Genomic DNA, 20,449 nt, shown 5'->3' on the forward strand with positions numbered 1-20,449 from the left:
AGTTTTATAACGAAATAATTGCCATAAGACTATAAAGTAAGGAGTAATCCCTTTGAGTAAAGGTGGTCAGAGAAGTCTTGTCAGAGGAATTCCCAGAAGGAGCTAAATCAACAATTGTTATTAAATATCAAATAGCCAAGAAATAAAATAATGAGCTTAGAAAGAAACCAAGGGATAACTTGTTTCCTTAAGCAAGTCATTAAGGAGATCCATGACTCCTTGTAAATGGCAAGTTGTGTTCTTTTCATAAACAATGCAGCTGAGATTTACCACCATTCCAAAGCAGGCATATCCCGAAGTACAGTCAAATATATAAAATAAGACATCTTCAAGCCAAAGGGAAGAGGTGAGTTGTAGTAAATAATCTTTGCCAGTTCTGAGGGTGTCTACTTCCCTTTGCTGGTTGTCATCTTCAGGCATGCTTAGGGAAATGTGTTTATTTGGTCCACACCTAAGGACATTCAGACATAAATAGCCAAAGATGACAAATTAGGAAGGGCATTCTAGATGAAAACCAACACCCTAGAGCATTTCTTATGACAGGTGAGACAAAAGCTGTTGACTGGTTTCTCCCAGAATGTTCTTCCTTCTTGGCTTTTGCCATATCTGTCCCTTGAAATCCTTTTTTTATTTCTGACAGTTCCATCTTTGTTTCCCTTTCAGCATTTCTTTTTCTCTGCTTGCCCCTTAAAACTTGGTGATTTCCAGGGTTCTGTTTCCTATCTCATGCTCTTCTAAACTCCACACTCATGACAAGGTGCCTGTGATATTGTCACCAGAAATTTCATAGGTACCTGATGCAGCATGTTCAAACCGTATTCATTGTTTTTTCTGTCTTCTCGACCTCCTTTCATATATGTGCTTTATCGGTAAATGGCACTACCAGTCTTCCAAGCACAAGCGCTAACACTCCTAGAATATGGGTATGTGTAGCAGTGCTCCGTATCATAACATTTCCTCTGTTAGGTTATGAACTCCCTAAGGGCAAGGATTATATCTTTTCATCATGCCTGGTATTATACCCAGGTACCTAGTAAGTATTCATTCTATTATATATTTATTTTGGTGAAATTGTATTCAGTTCAGTTCAATTGCTCAGTCGTGTCTGACTCTTTGCGACCCCTAATGTTCAAAGATACTGTACTAGTCTGTTAGGGCTGCCATAACAAAGGATCACAGACTGGGTGGCTTACACAACAGAAATTTACTGTCTCACAGTTCTGGAGGCTAGAAGTCCAAATCAAGGTGTAAAGCAGGGTTAGCTCCTTCTGAGTACTGTAAGAGGAGGATCTATTCCAGTCTTCTTCCTTGGTCTGTAGCCAGTCGTCTTCTCCCTGTGTCTCTTCATACTGTTTTTTCTTTATGTATATCTTTATGTCCAGACTTCTTTTTTTATAAAGATACCAGTCATATTGGATAGAGCTCACCTTAATGACCTTGTTTTAACTTGATTACATCTCTAAAGACATCTTGTTCGTCTCCAAACAAGGTGGCACACTGAGGTACTGAGGATGAGGACTTCAACACATGGATTTTGAAAAACACAGTTCAACCCATAACAAGACACCAAAGTAGTTTTTGCTGTTTGGGCTCCAAGTCTTGTTTTCTGACAAGCACTTGTAAGGTTTTTTAGCATCCTCAGCATACTGGTTTTTACTCTGATAGCACTCTAGACCGGAGAAGGCAACCCACTCCAGTACTCTTGCCTGGAAAATCCCATGGACAGAGGAGCCTGGTAGGCCGCAGTCCAAGGGGTCGCTAAGAGTCAGGCATGACTGAGCGACTTCACTTCCACTTTTCACTTTCATGCATTGGAGAAGGAAATGGCAACCCACTGCAGTATTCTTGCCTGGAGAATCCCAGGGATGGGGGAGCCTGGTGGGCTGCCGTCTATGGGGTCACACAGAGTTGGACATGACTGAAGCGACTTAGCAGCAGCAGCAGCAACAGCAGCACTCTAGACAGTGTCGTATGGAAAGAACAAAGGATGGGATGGCACATTCAGTGAGTGTAAGGAGTTTGGTTTGATCAAACTTAGGGAATTGGGGTACTTTAGATTCCTCTAGACATGGACAGGTCAAGAAAGAATTTTGATAATATGCCAAGGAGCGAGCATGGACTTTTTCCTGAGAGCAGTCACAGAAGGATTTTAAGAAAATGAGCAACAAAAATCTATCTACATTTTAGAGCTATCCCTCTAACAAATTGTCAGGAATGGATTAGGAGTAAGGAGGGGTGAAAGGGATGGCTCTGGAGGAAGAGAGACTAGGGAGGATGGATATTTTAAAGCAACTTGAGTGAGAGATAAGCATAGACTATGGGTTGTAGAAAAAGGAACGATTTTATAGGTAGGAAGGTAAATTGATTAGACTTTGTGACATAGCGGGGGGATAAAGGATTTTGCAAGAGGATTCTGTCATTGAATAGAGAATTAGAATTTAGGGATTCTAAAGGTCTTGTGTCTGAGGAGAGAGGTTATGTCTGGGTGTGATTTGTATGGGTGAGCTGTCAGCATAGGGTTCCAATGCCTGTACCACCAACAGGGTTTCCCTTGGGCATTCCCTGCTTTCAGGCTAAATCCAGTGCTTTCTCTCTTCTGCTTTACCTAGTTGAGTACTTCCCTTTCTTCTGTGTGTGTGTGTGTGTGTGTGTGTGTGTTAGTCGCTCAGTCGTGTCCAACTCTTTGTGACCCCGTGGACCCACCAGGCTCCTCTATTCATGGAATTCTCCAGACAAGAAGAGTGGGGACCTCCCTCCTTCTCTAGGGGGTCTTCCTGACCCAGGGACCAAACCTGGCTCTCCTGACTTGCAGGCAGATTGTTTACTGTCTGAGCCACCAGGGAAGCCCTTTCTCCCCCATACATCCCTAGTAATCTGTCAGAGATCCCCAACTAATAATATAGGTATCCCTTAAGTTTTCTCTTCCTTCTTTGAACATTAGCTAGTTTTCTATAACTCAGTGCCTCAAACCAAATATATTTAAATATATAGAAAATCATACAGGGAAAACCCCTCCTTTTTGGGAGTCCCTTCATTGAGTCCCAAGACACTTGAGATTTGTTTGTTGGCTAGGGACATATTTTGAAGAGCTTATAGAAACAAGAGCCTATACCAAGAGAATTTTCCAGAATTGAGTTCACTCAGGTAGATCTCAGAACAAGCCACAAAGAATTGAAGGGGATATTTGATCAATATTAGATAGTCAGAACATAGTGCTAGAGGTTTACTTCCCCCTGAAATTTCGAATTTGGGGTTCCCACTAGAGAATTCTCAGCATATGGATCCTTGGCTCCTTTGGGGTACAGAGACTAAGGCAGGACCAGTTCACTACATGTACACAGCTTTGCTGTGTATATTTTGTGCATATTTTTGATCATTAGTTCCAGGAGTGAAAACAGGACCACATGCTTCAGAAGTCTAGACTGGAAACCTGTTTAGCTGGGCAGTCCTGAAGAGTTTATCAGCTTTTAAAAATTTTGCTAATCAGAGCTTGACCTGATTATAGAACTGAAATTTGTCAGCAGTTTGTGACTCCTTAGGCCTGCCTTGCAGCTTGTCAAGTCTGATTTAGACTGTGCAGCAGCTGTCTTAGCACATCAGTAAAGTGAGTGTGTCCCTGCCAGGCTGCTTACTCCTTTAGCGGGCATGTTCTTGTGGGAAGAAGGAGAACCACCTCCCGTCACCCATCATTCTCTGCTGCATGTAATTTCTGAGTAGTCTATAGAGGACAGGGGAAAAAGAGACTTTGCCACCAGAACAAAGTGTTTTCCTCATGAAACAGATCCGGGTTGTCCGACCATATACCACCCTCTTCATATTGCTCCTGGCTTTACTTAGTGGTAGAGAAAGAAGCGTCACAAGCTTATTCCTGCATAAGTCAGGCTTGGGTCAAGCTATCCTTTGCACCCTGTGTATGTGATTGTTAACACTGGAAGAAAAGGCAGGCACGTGTTGGTTCTGACCCAGCCACTCTATGGTATTGACATCTGAAAAGGCAGGCCGGGTTTGGAGCAGACACATTCTTTGCTTCCGAGCCGATTGTATTTAGCCCCAGGGAGACGTAATTTGGTTTGTATGAGAGGAGAGAACTGCGATTGGTGAGCCCCTCCTCCGGTCTTTGTGTGACAACTCTCAGATGCATTAGCTGAAGATGAGTTTTGTGCACCAGGTGGTCTTCTGACTAACCCACCCATTTGGTTCTCCTTTAGAGCTCCTGCAGCTCTGAACCTTCCCACAACTCTGCGTGAGTGTCAGTGTCTCATGCTGAATTTCCATCTTGACTCATCTGTCTCTAGGCGAAGATCCCTGCAAAGATTTAAATTGGGAACCAGTCCTTGAGAATGTCTGTTCAGAGCATTTCACAGCTTCTGGATAAATGCATTTTCCTTCTTAACCCAATCTGTTTTCCTAATTCTGTCCAGCTGGTTCTTGAACAGCCCTGCTTTGAGGAAGCTGCCCAGCTAAGGTGGGTGCTTGTACTAACTCTTACCTCTACAAGGCACTCCTATCCTTTTCTGCCTGCCCAGGATTCCCAAGAAAGAGATCCACAGTGAGAAGGGAGCTGCAGTTTGCTCACATGGCTCAGGAAACAGAAATTATGTCCATCCCAAAAGGGGCTTCCCAGGTGGCTCAATGGTACAGAATCTGCCTGCCAGTGCAGTAGACACAGGAGATGTGGGTTCAGTCCCTGGGTCGGGAAGATCCCCTGGAGGAGAAAATGGCAACCCACTCCAGTATTCTTGCCTGGAGAATCTCACGGACAGAGAAGCCTGGCGGGCTACAGTCCAAAGGGTTGCAAAGAGTCGGACACAGTTGAGCAACTGGGCACACACAAGACTAGTTCATTGAGGAGGTCTGATTGTCCTTTGGTCACATAATGTCTGGCACTCTCTGGGCTCTGTTGAACAGTGACAAAAGGAGCACTGCTTTTTTACTGAGTTGGCAGTGACTGCTGTTTACCACTTTCTCGCTTATGCCCCTTGTTTCTTTTGCTGAACCTTGAGAAGGAGGAAAGATACAAAAGTAGTTTATGGACAGAGCCACATGAGTGCTCTCGTGAAGACTAGAACTAGAGATAGCAGATTTGTTACGCCTCATGTCCTAAACACATTTTCTCTTGTCTGAGCCTTTGTTTTTCTGGAAAACTCAGACTGCTTAGAAGATGAGCTGAATGTGTTTGCGTAGGGATATGGACAAGATGGACACATCAGCCTCAGTTACAGCCTCTGGAGGTCGTAGCCCCTGGTGGATATGCTAGGAAGAAGTAGGTTCTATGGGTGGTGTCCTACCTCTGAGGGTCTTTCTCAGTCTTGAGAGTTTGATCTTCTCTTGAGTGTAGGAAGCTCAGACCCAAATCTGGTCATGACAGCCACTGCTCTGACCTCTTTAGGAGTGGTTACAGATCTGGGGGAGGGAATTCCAATTTCATCAGTCTTTGCTATATTTCTTGTGTTAATAAACCCTTTACCTCTTTCTCCTGGCTGAAATATGAGGAGCTCCACAGTAAATTTGCCATGACTTCCACTGAAGTTTGACAGTTTTCAAGTTTTTTTTTTTTTCTTTCTGTATTTAGATGTGGTTATGGTTGCACTGTCAGCCCTTATCTCTTCTGTCATCCAGCCAGCTCCCAACTGGGTTAGGAGGTATTTGCTTTGCTGTCAGTGTTCGCTGCATAATGAGGTGGATGGTTAAGAAATGGGTTGTGTAGTGTCTCTGGAAATCTAATTTTTTTTTTCCTTGGTTGAGGGGGAAGCAGTATTATTGGAAGAAGGCAGTAGGGAGGCAAATGTTGGCTCTGGCTTCAACGCTTTCTCCTCAGGATCTTGGATAAGCCGAGGAAATCATTCTTAATTTAAAAGCTTGTTTTATCTACTGTATAGGGCTGCTGTTTTGTAATGACAGATTCCAAGGTGGCCCCCATAGACTGCCTGCTTCCTGGCCAGCAGGGGCTCATTTTGTTGTGCACGGTCATGAGGAATGTTGCAGGGCAGCAGAAGTAGGAAGGCTTGAGAGCCTGGTTTGGGCATAATGGGTGAATCCAATCTGCCCACCTGCTGTTAACCTGAGGAGGAGGGGATTATTTTATTAGATTAGGCTCAGAGGAGGTAGAATAGGAATGGCTTCACTGGATTGTTACTGGCTGACTAGGCACTATTTTGAGAAGAATTCTGAGGTTCTCTGGGCTCAAACAGTGTTTTTCCTGTCCTGTGGTTGCAGAGTAGAAAGAGGTATCATGTGTTTCACGTTTTTGTCATTAATGCTCCAGGGCTTCAAGGGTCCCTGGATTATGCTTGGCATTGTGTTGCAGTGAACAACTTGAGTGCTCTTTGAAGGTAAGGTAATTTCCTGATGAAATTTAACTGGAATTTCCTGATAATTCCACTAGAATTGTTGAATTATTTGGAATTAGGGCCATGTGAGAACCACCTGACTAGCAAGTCTCCAGGGAGGTGAGGCTGCCACTGGCAAAGGTCCAGGAAATTTGGGACTGTGAGACCAGGGTCCTAAACCTTATGCACTTTAGATCAACATGATATTACTTTAGGTTTATTGTTCAGTCACTCGGTCTTGTCTGACTCTTTGCAAACCCATGGACTGCAGCACACCAAGCCTCCCTGTCCTTCACCATCTCCCGGAACTTGCTCAAACTCATGTCCATTGAGTCAGTGATGCCATCGAACCATCTCATCCTCTGCCGCCCCCTTCTCCTCCTGCCTTTAGTCTTTCCCAACATCAGGGTCTTTTCCACTTTAGGTTAGCTAGTTTCTAATTTAGGTTAGTTAGTTCCTGATTCTAGATTCCAAAACAATCTGTGGTCCTGACTTCTGCAGTATAGAGGGCCTTCCTCAGCCCACCTTGTTTCTCTACTTCTGTCTAATCATTGCCTTGGCATAGCCTAAGGGAGTACTTGTTTTCTGGTTGGTTCTTTTGCTGTGGCCATTCAGAAGAACTAGACTAGATACCTACTTTGAGAATGTGGTGTTGTTTGATGTTAACTGCCCTTGGGACTTTACTTGTTGTCCAGCTTTGCCAAAGGCACATGCAGATTATATACATAGAAAACCAAAACTAAAAAGCAACCAAACAAAAAAACCTAGAGCTTATCTCAGTAGAAGAGACAACTCCTTTTGTATTATGCTCTGACTGTTTTTGCTGTGTTCTGTCTTCCCTCTGAGGCTGGGATCTCCTCCGAGCATAGGGCTCTGTCTTCTGTCTCTCTGTATCCTCTAGCCCAGACATGAGCGAGGTGGATAGGCAGAGGAAAAGAAAGGAGGGGGAGAAGAGGTGGGGGGAAGAAATGGGGGAGGGGAGAGAGCAACATCTATATTTAGGGAGAGGGAGAGACACTCATGGAGGGTGTGTGAGTGAGCTTGCTGGTGAGGTCTGTGTGTGCGTGAGTGTGCTGGGAAAGGGGGTGTGTGCGCCGGGAACGTGTGAGGAGGGCTGGTGCCCTATGGGAGGTTGCAGGCAGGAAGCAGCTGGAGAGGAGGAGGAGCAGCAGCAGGAGCAGTAGCTGCCCTGCTTTCTGTCTCTGTCTCAAAGCCCGGAATCGATTGAGTTAGAATTCCACGTCCAGTCAAAGTTTGGCTGCTATAACCTTCAGCAGGCTGGTCGTCAGTATCCCCCCTCAGCAGAGAGGTGTGGACCAGATTGGATTTCTAGATTTGCAGCCAGCAAGACTCCTGCCCAGCCCATCACTGAGGGAATTTCTCTGCCGGGTATTGTTCCTATCTTCAACTTTGCACCAAGGAGCCAGCCAGCTGGGTGCAGCCGGGAATAATTGCTCCTCAGCTCTCTGTTTATTGGGTGGGCAAGCAGCTGTGCTGTGGCTTACAAAGTTCATCCTGTGGCTTCTCTGTCAAACCAAGGAGTGCTTCTGAATGGATTTCCTTTTAGAGACAGCACTTGCATTCTAAAACTTGAGAATTTGTGGTTCTCATGTGTTTTTTTCCCCCCTTTTCATTTCTTTAACTCTTATTTTGATTGCAGCAGCAAGGTAAGTGGTGTTGAGTGTATGACTGACTCTGAATGAGAAGCAGGGACAAAAGCAAAGCATTTGTGGGTGGAATATGGAACAGCTACATTAATTACATAACTGCATGAGCCAACTTGCTGGTGGGGGGTCATTATAAGGAGTGGAAAACAGCATACTCAGCACTGAAGGTAGAATCTTCACGTGCACGTGTTTATATGCTGATAACCTGACCGTCCATTCCTCCTTGAAACTCTCCTATATGTATATAAATACCATCCACCCTTTTGTATATGTGCATACCTGTATATGAAGAATCTGTATCTCTCTCTTGATATGTTCATATGTTTATAAATAACCTGTCCGTTCCTCTCTTGTGTGTTACATATATATATATATATAGAGAGAGAGAGAGAGAGAGAGAGAGACAACTCATTCATTCACCTTACATAAATATACACAAGCCATCTTTCCTTTCATGTGCATGTATATATACTTTTATATCATACATGTATGCATATACCTACATAACCTTCCTATTCTTGGATATGCCTATGTATATTCAGAAACCTTTCCATTTTTCCAACGTGTGAGAGTGTGTTTAAGTGTCTATACTGTGCTTCTGTCTAATGTGAGTATTAATTCATCCTCGTTTTTACTCTCTATATACAAAAGTCATCTTGAGTTTTCTCAGATTTAAATGTGGACACACATGGGTAACAGATAGTATGTCCACTTGTGTCATGCTTGTAAGATGAAAAAAGCACTAACTTTGTAGATTGAGGACCCTGTTTTACATCCCAGCTCTACTCAGTGACCTTGGTCAAGTCATTAAAACCCTCTGAACTTTATTTTCCTCATTTATGAAATCAGAATAGTAATTCTTACCTCTTACCTCACAGAATTGTTGAGATGATAAAATGGGAACCTTGTAAACTGTAAAATTTTAAACAATTTTACTACTGCCGTGTTTCCCTCTAGTGTGAGTTGTGTAGGATTGCATACCTTTGACCCAGCTGCATTGAGACTACCTACGCTCTGTCTGTGAGAGGTCTCTAAGTCTTCCCTGCGAAGGTGTAGCTTCTGTTGAAGTTACCGTATTTTTCTTGTAAGTTTGCCCCTAGTATTGGACCTAAGCTACACGGAATTTCATGGTCTCTAGAAAGAATCAGGTTGAGAAAAAGGTCTCATTCCCTGCAGGTTTGGGCCTTTGTTCTTCGTAGCCTTGGGGAGGATCAAGCCCGACACCAAATGAAAATATGCTGCTTGGAGCTAGGATCCGAGTGAGCAGGTTAAAGGGAGAGTGAAAGAACAGAACATTCTACTGCCCCTGAGATGACAGTCTCTTCTTGGCAGTGAGCATCCACTGCCAGGTTTTAAAGGTTCTCCAGAGTGTCCCCTGCCCTACTTCTAAAACTATGCAATTCAATGTAGTAGCCACCGGCCACATGTGGTTGTTGAGTGCTTGAAGAGTGGCTAGTTTAAACTGAGATGTGCTGTAAATAGAAGATACATACCAGAGTTCAAGGACTCAGTATGAAAAACAGAATGCCTACATGTAATGATATTTTTAGATTGATTTTGTGTTGAAAGAATAATATCTTGGGTAATGGGCGAAATAAAATACATTAAAATTAATTTTACTTATTTCTTTTAATTTGTGCAGCCACTAGAAATGTTTAAAATTATATATGTGGCTCACATTCTGTTTCTGTTGAACAGTGTGGTTCTAGACCCACCATCAGCGCAAGGATGAAAGCAGCTCTTCCAGCTAGAGGGCAAGTGGAAGCCCCATGACGGGATCCCTGGGGAAGACACACAGGGTCTCTTTCTACCAGTCTTGTATTCTGGAGAGATAGCAGCTAACTGACAGTCTGGCAGAGGCTGGTGCTGCCAGTACTCTATTTATTTGTACTGAATGAGTGCCCCCCCCACACCAAATTGTGAGCAAGTATATTTGGGGAGAAGTTTCCAGCTTAGTTTTACAATGGAAGGGGATTGTAAGCCATCAGCCTGTAAGAAAATGTAGAACTCAAAGGCAGTATGTTTTTATGGGAACAGAAATGGACTAGGAAGCAGAACACTTGGATTCTAAATCATTTCTGCCATCACTTACTTATTCCTTCCATGGCACTGAGCTCTCACTGTGTGCTGGGCTATATGCTTGTCATAGTAATGCCCTGTGCTAGGCATTAGGAATTAAAACACAAACAGGGCCCAGTTTTCAATGTAATGGAGTTCACACTCACTTAAGCAAGAGCCTCCCACTTAGGTGTCTGCCAAAGTAAAATAGATTAACAACAAGGGTGTCATTCTAGGTCAAGTATTACAAACTTGGGTAATTGGGCTTTTGAGAAGCCTGTATATTCACTGTTCTGCCTAAAGCCTTTCAAATTTAAAATTCAGAAAAATGTGTGATAGCCAAACAAAACTAGCCCATAGGCTAGATCATAATGTGGTCTGAGATTCCAGGCCTTGATAAACTCTAAAGAACTCTTCCAACTCTAGCATTTTTTGCTTTTGTGTCCTGGATGCATTTATTATAATGGCAAGATTTATTTTGTTTTAGTTTGAGCATCATATATGCCAGGCACTGTGTACTAAGGCTGCAGCAATGAACAAAACAGAGTCCTTGCTCACATTCTAGGATAGAGACTGGGGAGAAAGACAGATGATAAGCAGACAAATATATGATCTATCAGGTGGTAGTATCAATAAGTTCTGTGAAGAAACTAGAGCAGAGCAAAAGGATAAAGAATGTGTGGATGCCGGGAGTGGATAGAGTGTTCAGGGGCTAGATTCCTACTCACATGCCATCTTCAGTTTACTCACAAGAGTCTTAGGTAGTAAAGAAAAAGAGAACATGATGAGTGCTTAAGAAAAAAGTTGTTCTGTTACTTGATAGAAATGGTAAGACAGACTTTATTCAGGGGGGCTATTATTCTGCAGTACTGTAAGGGGAGAAAGATTGAGCCCAACTCTGAATACAAGTGAGAATTTTTAGCCAAGGAACAGGGTGAGGGTCAGTGGATGGAAAATGACTAAGAGGAAGCATCAGGGGAAGAGAGGCATCTGGTTAAATGGACTTGACAGGGTTTTTGCTGGAATCAGGCCAGGGTGAGGGATAAGGAATTTGGTCTGATATCAAAGGTGGGGAATTTTCACTAAACTGACCTGGTGAGATGCTTGCTAAAATTGGACTAAACAGAGTCCAAGGACAGGGGCCTAGTCACAAAGAGGGCTCAAAGGAGCCTGACTCAAGTTTGGGCAAAGAGTCTTTGTCAAGAGCATCCGAGTCTAGGTACATATGTATTTGTTTTATGGTTTGTTAGACTCTTCGGTATAATAAACCCTGGTAGTGCTGGCAGGGTACCCTGCGAAGGGCACAGAATACCCAGCTCTCCTGACTGCTATTCAGTCTTTATTCTGGGGTCTTGATATGCCAACCCTCAGAAGGCAGCATCCTTTACCATGCTACTGTACACCCCCTGAGGGTCTGTCTCCCTTCTTGGATACAGTGCTTGAAGTTTTCTGTCCTTTACCGTGTTCAGCTTCCAGCCAATAAATGGAGGGCTTCCTGAGGCAGGTGAGGAGGGGGGCAACTGCAGTACAGGGACCTTTGTTGTTGTTCAGTTGCTAAGTCGCGTTGGACTCTTTGCAGCCCCGTGGACTGAGTGTGCCAGGTTTCCCTGTCCTTCACTATCTCCCAGAATTTGTTCAAACTCAGGGACCTTGCTACACATTTGAGGAGCATTCTTCATTCCCTTTGGCTGATCTCAGCCTTTATACCTTGTGACTCTGATCATTGTGTCTGACAAGATTCTCTGTGAGCGTTGATAATTTCTCAAAGATTAACATCATAAGAGTACCCCTATCTGCCTTGGTCCTAGAAATTCATTTCCCACCATATTAGCCATACAGCATTATTGGTAAATGGCCCAGGAATGATCTGACTTCCGTGGGTGATATGGGAGAGATAGGTAGGAGACTCAGAGCTCTTGGCTTTTGCCTTCTGTGCTTGTTTCACACAGAATGAGAGGCTGCTTGATATATGTGCAAAGAGTCCTGGCCTATTCCCAGAGGTCTCCCCTTTGTTTCCTCCAAGCCAAGATTTGGGTCAGAAGCAATTTTACAAGGAATGCTCACATTCCTAATGACATTTATTTGATAAGGCAGAGAGAGATGAAAGAACCAGGCATTTCAGAAAGCCGAGAGCTTTTCTTTCTTGACTGTTTGTGGCAGGCTGGTGCTGATGCGGTGTGATATAAGGGATCACCTCCCTGACATCGTTCTCAGCTTTCCATCATTGAAACTTTGTTCCTTTTGATTAATTCATTTTGTTTTGGTATGTTCCTTTTTAAAAAGCAGGTATTCCTTGAAAGGGCCACCTTATTCTTCCCAGCCTTAGGCATTCCTTAGGAAAAGACTGCAGAAAGATATTGTCATTTTCAAGGGTGTATGTATGAAGTTTGGAGAGTTGACTTGAGTGGATAGGCCAAGCGGATAGGACAGCATGACAGCACTATATACCTCGAAGGAAACTAGAGGGCTGGCCTTGAGCTGGTTGGGCCCCAAGGCCTCCTTATGCCTTTCCAGTTCAAATATTACTTCTTTTCTGCCCCCCGAGTATTACTTCTTCTTGGTGGCCTTTCCTGTCCTGCTTTTGCTGGACTTCCCATCAACTTCCCATTTCCCACCCTGGAATTAGGTGCTCGCTTTTCTATTACAACTTCTGTTATAACATGTATCACTTTGTGATAGTTTATTTGCCTAACTGTTTCCAAACTTTAATATATTAGAGAACAGGAACTGTCTTATATTCCTAGCACGTAGCTTAGTGCCTAGCACATTGGTTGAATTGATTTAAAGATCAACTGTTTTACTCATGCTTTGGCCCCAGTTATCCCATTCCTGTGGACAGAAGTAGCAAAGAAAGGCTGAAGAAGGAGGGGGCCTTGAGCTGGACATCCTGGCTCTTCTGGTTGCCCTTTCAGCCCATCCTGTCTCCTGGTATCCTATGGTGTTCTGAGCAGAGTGATTGGTTAATCCTCTGGGCATCACAGTGAGCTCTGTCCCGTTTCCAAACCTAAATAGGTGGACGACTGGGTGGCTTTGGTGCCTTTACAGAACCCATGTCCCTAGGCGGTGATTCTTAAGTTCAGAGTTCACCTGGGAGCTGTGGCTACCAATTCAGAAGAAGGTTTAGAGGGTTTTGTTTGTTTGGTATGAACACAAGCATCTTTGTTTGAGCCCAGGAGGAGCTACTCTGGGAGCTCTAGCTGGAAAATGTATTAAATAGGGAAGCAGGCAGCTCTGCCTTTAGACCTTCAGGATGCCACAGGAAAAGGCTCTGGATGGCAGCGGCTGTGCCATTGGTTCCCTGTGTGGCTGGCCAGCCGCTGGTGTAGGCACTGCACTCTTGGACCTGGCGAGACTGTCCAGGAAGTTAGGCCAGGCCCACCTGGGATACTGATCTGATGGGTAGAAGTAGATAGGCCCAAAGTTAACCTGGCCTGCACTGAAGCAATAACAGGACAGTCAGCTTCAGTGTTGTTCCTGGAAAACTGCCTCTAGGCTGGAGTGGGGCCAGCCGTGGAGGGCCTGGCAGTGCGTTCTGGGCCGTGCCAGCATTAGAAAGGAAGACTCGGCCCATGCAGCTGTTCTTCCCCTTCCTTGTGCTTTCAGGCTGCCTGAGGGAGGGTGGCAAGCATCCTGTCACTTGAATGAAATGTTGGGAGTGAATATTTTGCTCTTCCCTTTTCTTACCTTAAAAAGAAAACTTCTAGAAGAAAGACTGACAGAAAGGCACACTGTAATGGTTGTCATCCAGGCCTTGCTGCAGACCATTAGAAGACACTGGGAAGGCTAGGGGTCTGGGGCTGGGGTAGAAGTCATGGTTCGCTCAAATCATACTATTTAGGCAGCTGCACACTAGGCTTAGACACTGGTCTCCCTGCGTCTTTGTCTCAGGGTCTTGCCATGTCAGTAATAATAACTATGCTCCACTGCTGTACAGCTTACCAATTACCTCATTTTATAACATCTCTGTGATGAGCTCCCCCACTTAACAGATGAGGAAACTAAGGCACAGAGCGGAGAAGTGTTTAATCCAAGGTCACTGGTGAAGCAAGACTCAAACTTAATGTCTGGGGATTCTCAGCCTAGTACCACTTGCTCGTGGCGTATACACAGAGCTTCCATCCTGGTTTAGTAAACGGTCTTTCTCTTTTGAGAAGAGCTTGAAAGGCAAATTGCTAGCTCTAGTCCATCAGGCTGGGGACATGGTTTAAAGCTAATACCGAGCACCAAGACCAGATCAGGGTACCCAGACCTTGCACCTTAGGGAGAAAAGAGGGGTGGCTTTGGAAATGTAGATTTTGTTCTTTTGGAAGGAGAGAAGTAAGAATTTGACTCATTCCCGGAATTGGGGGCTTTGATAGCTAGGCAACTGGATCTCTAAACCCGAGACTCAGGAGTTCAGATTGTGCATGTATTGTCTGTCTGTCTGTGTATCTGTCTCTCTCTCACACACACACACACATACACACACACAGAGACTAGGTTGAGTAAACCACATTATGGGTATGGCTGATCCTGACCCCTTGAAACATTGAAATAAAGCAGTAATGCTTAAAAAGCAGTAATTAGGCCTCTCGAATGCCTCACAGGATGGTTAAGAGTTCTTAAATGAAGAGTTCCTTGATGAAGTAAGAGTTTTTACATGAACTAGAGAGAAGGGAAGAATGAAAAGGAAATTAATCTAGTCTCTTGATTCTTGGCCTAGTTATTTCCAGTAAAAGAGGTCAGCTTCATCTTTATTTCAAGTCTTGGGACTTGTTCTTCTGGTTCTTCGTAGTCTGGAGAAGTCCAGTGCTTTTAATTTTCAGAGCCACAGACTCTAGTTGGTGGTCTTCCCGACAAATGATTGCTGTGGGAGCAGTCAGCTTGTGTTCTTCACAGACAGGTTTCACTTTTTAGGGTTAACTTGAGTTAGGAGGAGGCAGGGGTGTTAGAAGATATAGAAATCTAGGTCAGATCTAGAAAATAGAGAAACCATCTCCAGTTGAAGAACGGGAAGGATAGCATGTCTCCCACCAACCTATTTGACCCATCTCCAGCTGACCCAGCAGAGCCAGAGAGTTACTGGCAGTCCCATGTACTCCTGGGCTCTCTGCTTCACGCTTTGTCCTTTCCACTCTGCTCCTTCCCTACATTCTGCATTTTTCCAGTAAAAAGGGAATGGATTCCCACCCCACGCCCCACCCCCCAGAAGGTAATAGTCATCTCTGTAAGTTACAGTCACTGGTAGCTTAGTATTTAGGGGCAAGACTGGTGGCAGGTCTTCTTTCACCTTTTTGGAGAACAGCAGAGCACCCTGCAACCCTCTCCAATGTACTCCAACTCCTCGCCTGCCACATGTATTGTTCTCTCCAGGCAATTCAGCGGGTTAGAGCAGCGTTCTGTTACTCCAGCAGTAAACAGACAGGAAATCACTTTCATGTCATGGTCCTCTCTCCAAGTTGCTGTCACTAAGCAGGGGAAAAACACTTTGTGTTATAAGCATAGGCAGGAGCAAACCTTTAAGTAGCTGAGTCTTCACCAGAATGACAAACTGGAGGGGAAAAAAAAGAAACATTCCATGTCTTGTCTGTTACTTGTGTGTGTGGTTTGAGGTTTGGTGGTTAAACATCTGTGTGTTCGTTGCTGAGCCTCATGTTGAATTTGTAAAGGTTCATTCTCTGTCAAGTTCATCCCACCTGTTTCCCAGGAGTCTGTTTCAATCCTGATGCCTTTGGCATCAGCCCTTGCTCACAACACAAGGGCTTGATCTGATTTTATATCAAAACTCTGATGGGAAGCCAAGGAGAGAGAGAGAAGTGACTGCCTGTAACCTTTAAGGCTAGCCTTGGGAGGCAGGTCACTGTTGACTCCTAGAGTGTTAGAAGGTAATGTTCTTATTCCTGCTTGACGGCTTGATTCATATTACCATGCTGCCTTCTGATCCAAGTACACTATTTTCCTTTTTTGCTAGCTGCAGGGTAAGAGTCAAACCAGGATCCAGGGACATGTGCCAGGTTTGAGACCACACATGGGACCATTCCAGGCATCACTGTGGGCCAAGCCCCAGGCATCAGCCATCAATAATTGCTAAAAATAGACGGAAAAGAGCAGGTCAGGATATTGTCTTCTAACACAATCTCTATTAACCGTCCTGACCAGAAACAAGAGGAACAAGCTTGAGAATCCCTCAGACCCTGAGGGAGAAAATGAAGCGATTGTTGCAAGAGTCAGAGGAAGAAATCATGGTCACTTTGGGATCCTCCTCCAGGCTTTCCCCAGATAAAAAGGCAGAGACTCTGTGTGGCATCAAGAGCAAGTCCTCAGGCCCTGCCGGAACCTTGCCAGAGGACAGCTTCCTGCCCCCTCACTGTGGGCCTGTAGCCTCCGCCATTGGTGGGGATACAGATGGGGGCCTGGCCCAGCGTTGCAGCTTTGGGCAGCAGGCCAGCAGCCAGCTTCCTCTGGGCTCCGCAACCTGTGTTTCAGGGTCTGCCTCTCAGGACCTCTCATCTGCCAGCATTACCACAAGCTGTCCAGAGCCCTCAGAGAGGGATCAAGCCAAGCCCCTCTTGTCCAGAGGCCTTGGCCAAGGGTGTCGCCATGAACAGCAAGAACCTTTGGGGGACATAGTGGACTATATCATCAGAGAACTGCAGGGCATCAGCCGTCTCCAAACTGAGATTGCTGAGTTGCGGCAGCACTTGAGCCAAGTCCGAGGTTCAGTGGATGAGGTCTCTAGCTGTGTAGATTCAGTTCTGAGTGAAATAGAAGGCTTGCATGTGGGCAGCAGTTCCCTGGCCAAAGGGTGTGTGGGGGGAAAGGCCCAGGAGCCCCATGTGGACAGACCCAGCGAGGAAGCCATTCTGTATCTGTATGGACTTCCTGAGCAAGATGGGGAAAATACCATGGACCTGGCTCACAACTTCCTGGCCAAGCACATGTATGTTAATGGCATGCAGTGCAATAGGTTCATTAAAGAGGCTTACCGAGCTGGCAGAGCCCCAGCTCCCAGGCCTACTGTTGTGAAGCTTGCCCATCTAGAGCATAGGGACCTCATATTGCAGAAATCCATCCTCTTGCAGAGTTTAGGGGTCCGGATCACCACCAGAGAAGAACCAAGCCAGCCACCGTGCTCTAAGAATCCCCCAAAGGAGTCTCTCTCATCTTTGGAACAACAACTCCAGCATCGTAATTTGAATTCTTTACACCTGGATGAGCCAGTTTTTCAGGTGGAAACAGGGGACAGAGGACCAATAACAGGAGCACATCAAATGAGGGCTCAGAATCAACACAGAGAACCCCAGACCCCTGAAGAGCAAGGCCTTTGCTTCCCACCCAAGAATGATTTGGCAAAGCCAAGCAATGAGTCTAAGCCAGGGGGTGAAGTCAGAGGAACATTAGGAAACCCCCAGATTCTCAGGGGCTCCTGCAATGAATTGACAGGAGGAGAGGCTTCTTTGTCCACCCTCCATCAATGTGAGGAACTTTCCCTAGTGTTAATCTCGAAAGAGGAGGATTCTGGGAAATCCCAGGTTTTCAAACAGTGTAACCAAGGACTTGAAGCATATAAAACAGCAAAAACAGAAAACAACTGCAGTGACAAAAGTGAGACTGGCAGTTGCCTATCACTGTCTGGGTTGCTGAAGACAGAGGACAAACTCCTGGCCTGTGAAGCTGGGTTGGATATTCTGAGCTCAAAGCAGCTAGAGGACCTCTTGACAGACAAGTCCAGAAGGTTTGCAACTCTGAGCTGTGACAGCCTAATGGAGGAAATCAGCATTGGGCCCGAGACTTTCAATGACCTGGTTCATATTGACTTGAATGAGGAGGAGGAACATTCCGCTCAGGTCCTCAAAGATGTTTTGGAAAAGTCCTCTCGCCTGGGTGGCTCGCAGGAGGATGAAGATGTAGAGATCAAGTTTTACACGAGTAAACTGGGCCGAGCAATTGACCACTTTCGTTCAGCTTTGCAGGGAGTGTTTCAGAAGCTGGAGAACAGTGGGTCCATCACCCCTGAGGACCTTGAAAGTATTGAGAGTGGCTCCCGGTCTGAAAACAGTGATAGACTTCTTGGCACAGTGAGTTCAGAGGGTGCTCAGGATTTCTCACTAGGGAGCCCCGGGAGTCAGGGGAGTGAGAGCATACTCAGCGTGGTGTCTGGTGGAGTGGGCATCTCTGCCCAGGGAGACCAGACCTCTCAGGATCCCAGCAAGTCCTCTCTGGCTTCCAGTAACTTGCCTCTTGCATATTCATCGCCAGGGTTTGCTCTGGCTCCGTGTCTGGGAAGTGAAAGTTGTTCCAGGCCTGAATCTCCCAAACAGGGCAGACTAAGCCTAGAGCAAGTGTGCACAGAGACCATCTACCTCAGCAGATGCATCAGCAATTTTAAAGATGTTCTAAGAGAGAAAAGACTGAGGCAGAAAAAACTTATACACGAGCTAGTACAGAAGACAGACCATCTCTCAGTAGAAGACACGCACCCAGGTATTTCACGTCTCTGGTGAATGGGTTTGGAGCTGGCTGGGTGTGACCTGCCTCAGGCCAGCATGAGATCCAACTTGGTGGTGAGCTTCACAAGATGATGGGGGAGGTTCACATCTTCAATCAGTCTCAATTATTGGGGTATAGATTTGTAAGTTGATCCTGTGAGAATTGAAGTGACAGAATTGAAAAGCAACAGAAAGAGTTCTTGTCCATAGGGAGCTCCCAGTTTATTGGCAAGAGCTTTAGAAAGTACCTTTTCAAAAGAGGAAGAGCATTTGAGCAAAAATAGTTTATAGCTGCAGAACTTTAGGCTATCCTGGTGTAAAGTAGGTGTGGGGTAGGAGGCAGGAATGGGGGAAAGAGGTATGTTTCTCATAGAAGCTAAGATGCTGATGCAATCCTGTGTTGGATTTTAAAATTATTCTCCATGAGCTTCTTGCTGAGATAAGATTGCCATTTCTCCAACAGCTGATGGGGCTTCTCCACCTTGTGGGCCACTGTGGGAATTTCCCTTATCCTGACCTGTCTCCTTCCCAGTACTGGAGTTGACAGTACAGAACCTTAGTTCTAACTCGGAGCTGTCCAGAAACTTCTTGCAGCGCTGACCCTGCCCAAGAGCCTGACTCTGCTCCACACTGGTCATATTCCCTTTCTTCCATCTCCAGTTAAAGGCTGCTTACCTAACATTTAGACAATGAAATGGTTTTTGGCTACAAGAATTGAGAAAAGTCTTTTCTGGGCAGCATGGATATGACATGTAGCTTTAAAATTACCTCTCCCAATCAAAATTATAATAAATTTATCCAAAGAGCATATGCTTTATTCATCTAATTTTAAATGTAAATGAGGTTGTCCTCTTATGCATATAACCTGATTAATCTTTCTAAGGCAAGATTAAAATTATGAAACATATTGTGTTGGCAAAGATGTGAGAGAACAGGTACTCATCTATTGCTGGTGGCATGGGAGTGGAAATTGGTATAACCTTTGAGGAAGGCAACATTCATCAGAATTGTGTATGCCCTTTGAGGCCTAGCACTGCTTCCAAGAATATATCCTGCAGGTACATTTTCACATGTAGAAGGGACATATGTTCAGGGCTATTTCTGAGGTATTGTTTTTAATAGTGAAAATTGAAAACAACCTAAATATTCTTAAGAAAGCCTGGTTAAATAACTTACTGGGACATCCAAACAATGAAACGCAGTACCATGCAGCTGTAAAAAGAAAGACGTACCTCTTTGCTGAAATGGAAAGATACATTGACATATTTCAGAAAACAAGGTGCAGAACAGTATGTATAAGATGCTTTGTTGTTGTTTAGGCTCTAAGTCGTATCAGACTCTTGCAACCCCATGGACTATCAGGCTCCTCTGTCCATGGGATTCTCCAGGCAAGAATAATGGAGTGGATTGCCATTTCCTACTCCAGGGGAATCCCTGACTCAGGAATCAAGCCCGTGTCTTCTGCATTAGCAGGCTGATTTTTTTTTTTTTTTTTAAACCACTGAGCCACTAGGGAAGCCCATACATTTGCATAAAAAGGAGAGATGAAGAATACATAAACAAACGCATAGTGTTTGTTTGTATATATGTATAGAATATTTAACAAAGGAGTTCCCTAGTGACCTAGTGGTTAGGATTCTGGGCTTTCATTGCTGTCACCCAGGATCAGTCCCTGGCCAGGGAACTGAGATCTTGCAAGCCACATGGCATGGCCAAAAAACAACAATAACAACCCAGTTAACCAACCAAACAAAAAACCACTAAGATACATAAGAAACTGGTTATAGGATTGCCTGTGGGAAAAGGTATTAGGTAAAAAAACTAGAGAAATGAGATTCTTTTTTACTGTATATACTTTTTTCTAATTTTTAGAATTTGAATCATGAATATGTCATTGTAAAACTAAACTGAAAAATTAAAATCATGT

At 44.7% G+C, this 20,449-nt stretch overlaps 1 protein-coding gene across 2 annotated transcripts in view; it reads left to right on the plus strand.

Moving 5' to 3' along the window:
- UNC13B (unc-13 homolog B) overlaps nt 1-20,449 on the plus strand; it is a 215,393-nt gene that overhangs the window by 144,957 nt on the left and 49,987 nt on the right. The window contains exon 1 of one of the 2 annotated variants that reach the window (XM_068973727.1): nt 16,240-18,517. The exons of the other annotated variant lie outside the window; for it this stretch is intronic. Within the exon in view, the coding sequence (XP_068829828.1) occupies nt 16,240-18,517 (2,278 nt within the window). Of the gene's footprint in view, nt 1-16,239; nt 18,518-20,449 lie in introns of those variants that run through there. 2 annotated transcript variants of the gene reach the window in all.

The sequence above is a fragment of the Capricornis sumatraensis genome, chromosome 6 (genome assembly GCF_032405125.1).
Source record: "Capricornis sumatraensis isolate serow.1 chromosome 6, serow.2, whole genome shotgun sequence".
NCBI lineage: Eukaryota > Metazoa > Chordata > Mammalia > Artiodactyla > Bovidae > Capricornis > Capricornis sumatraensis.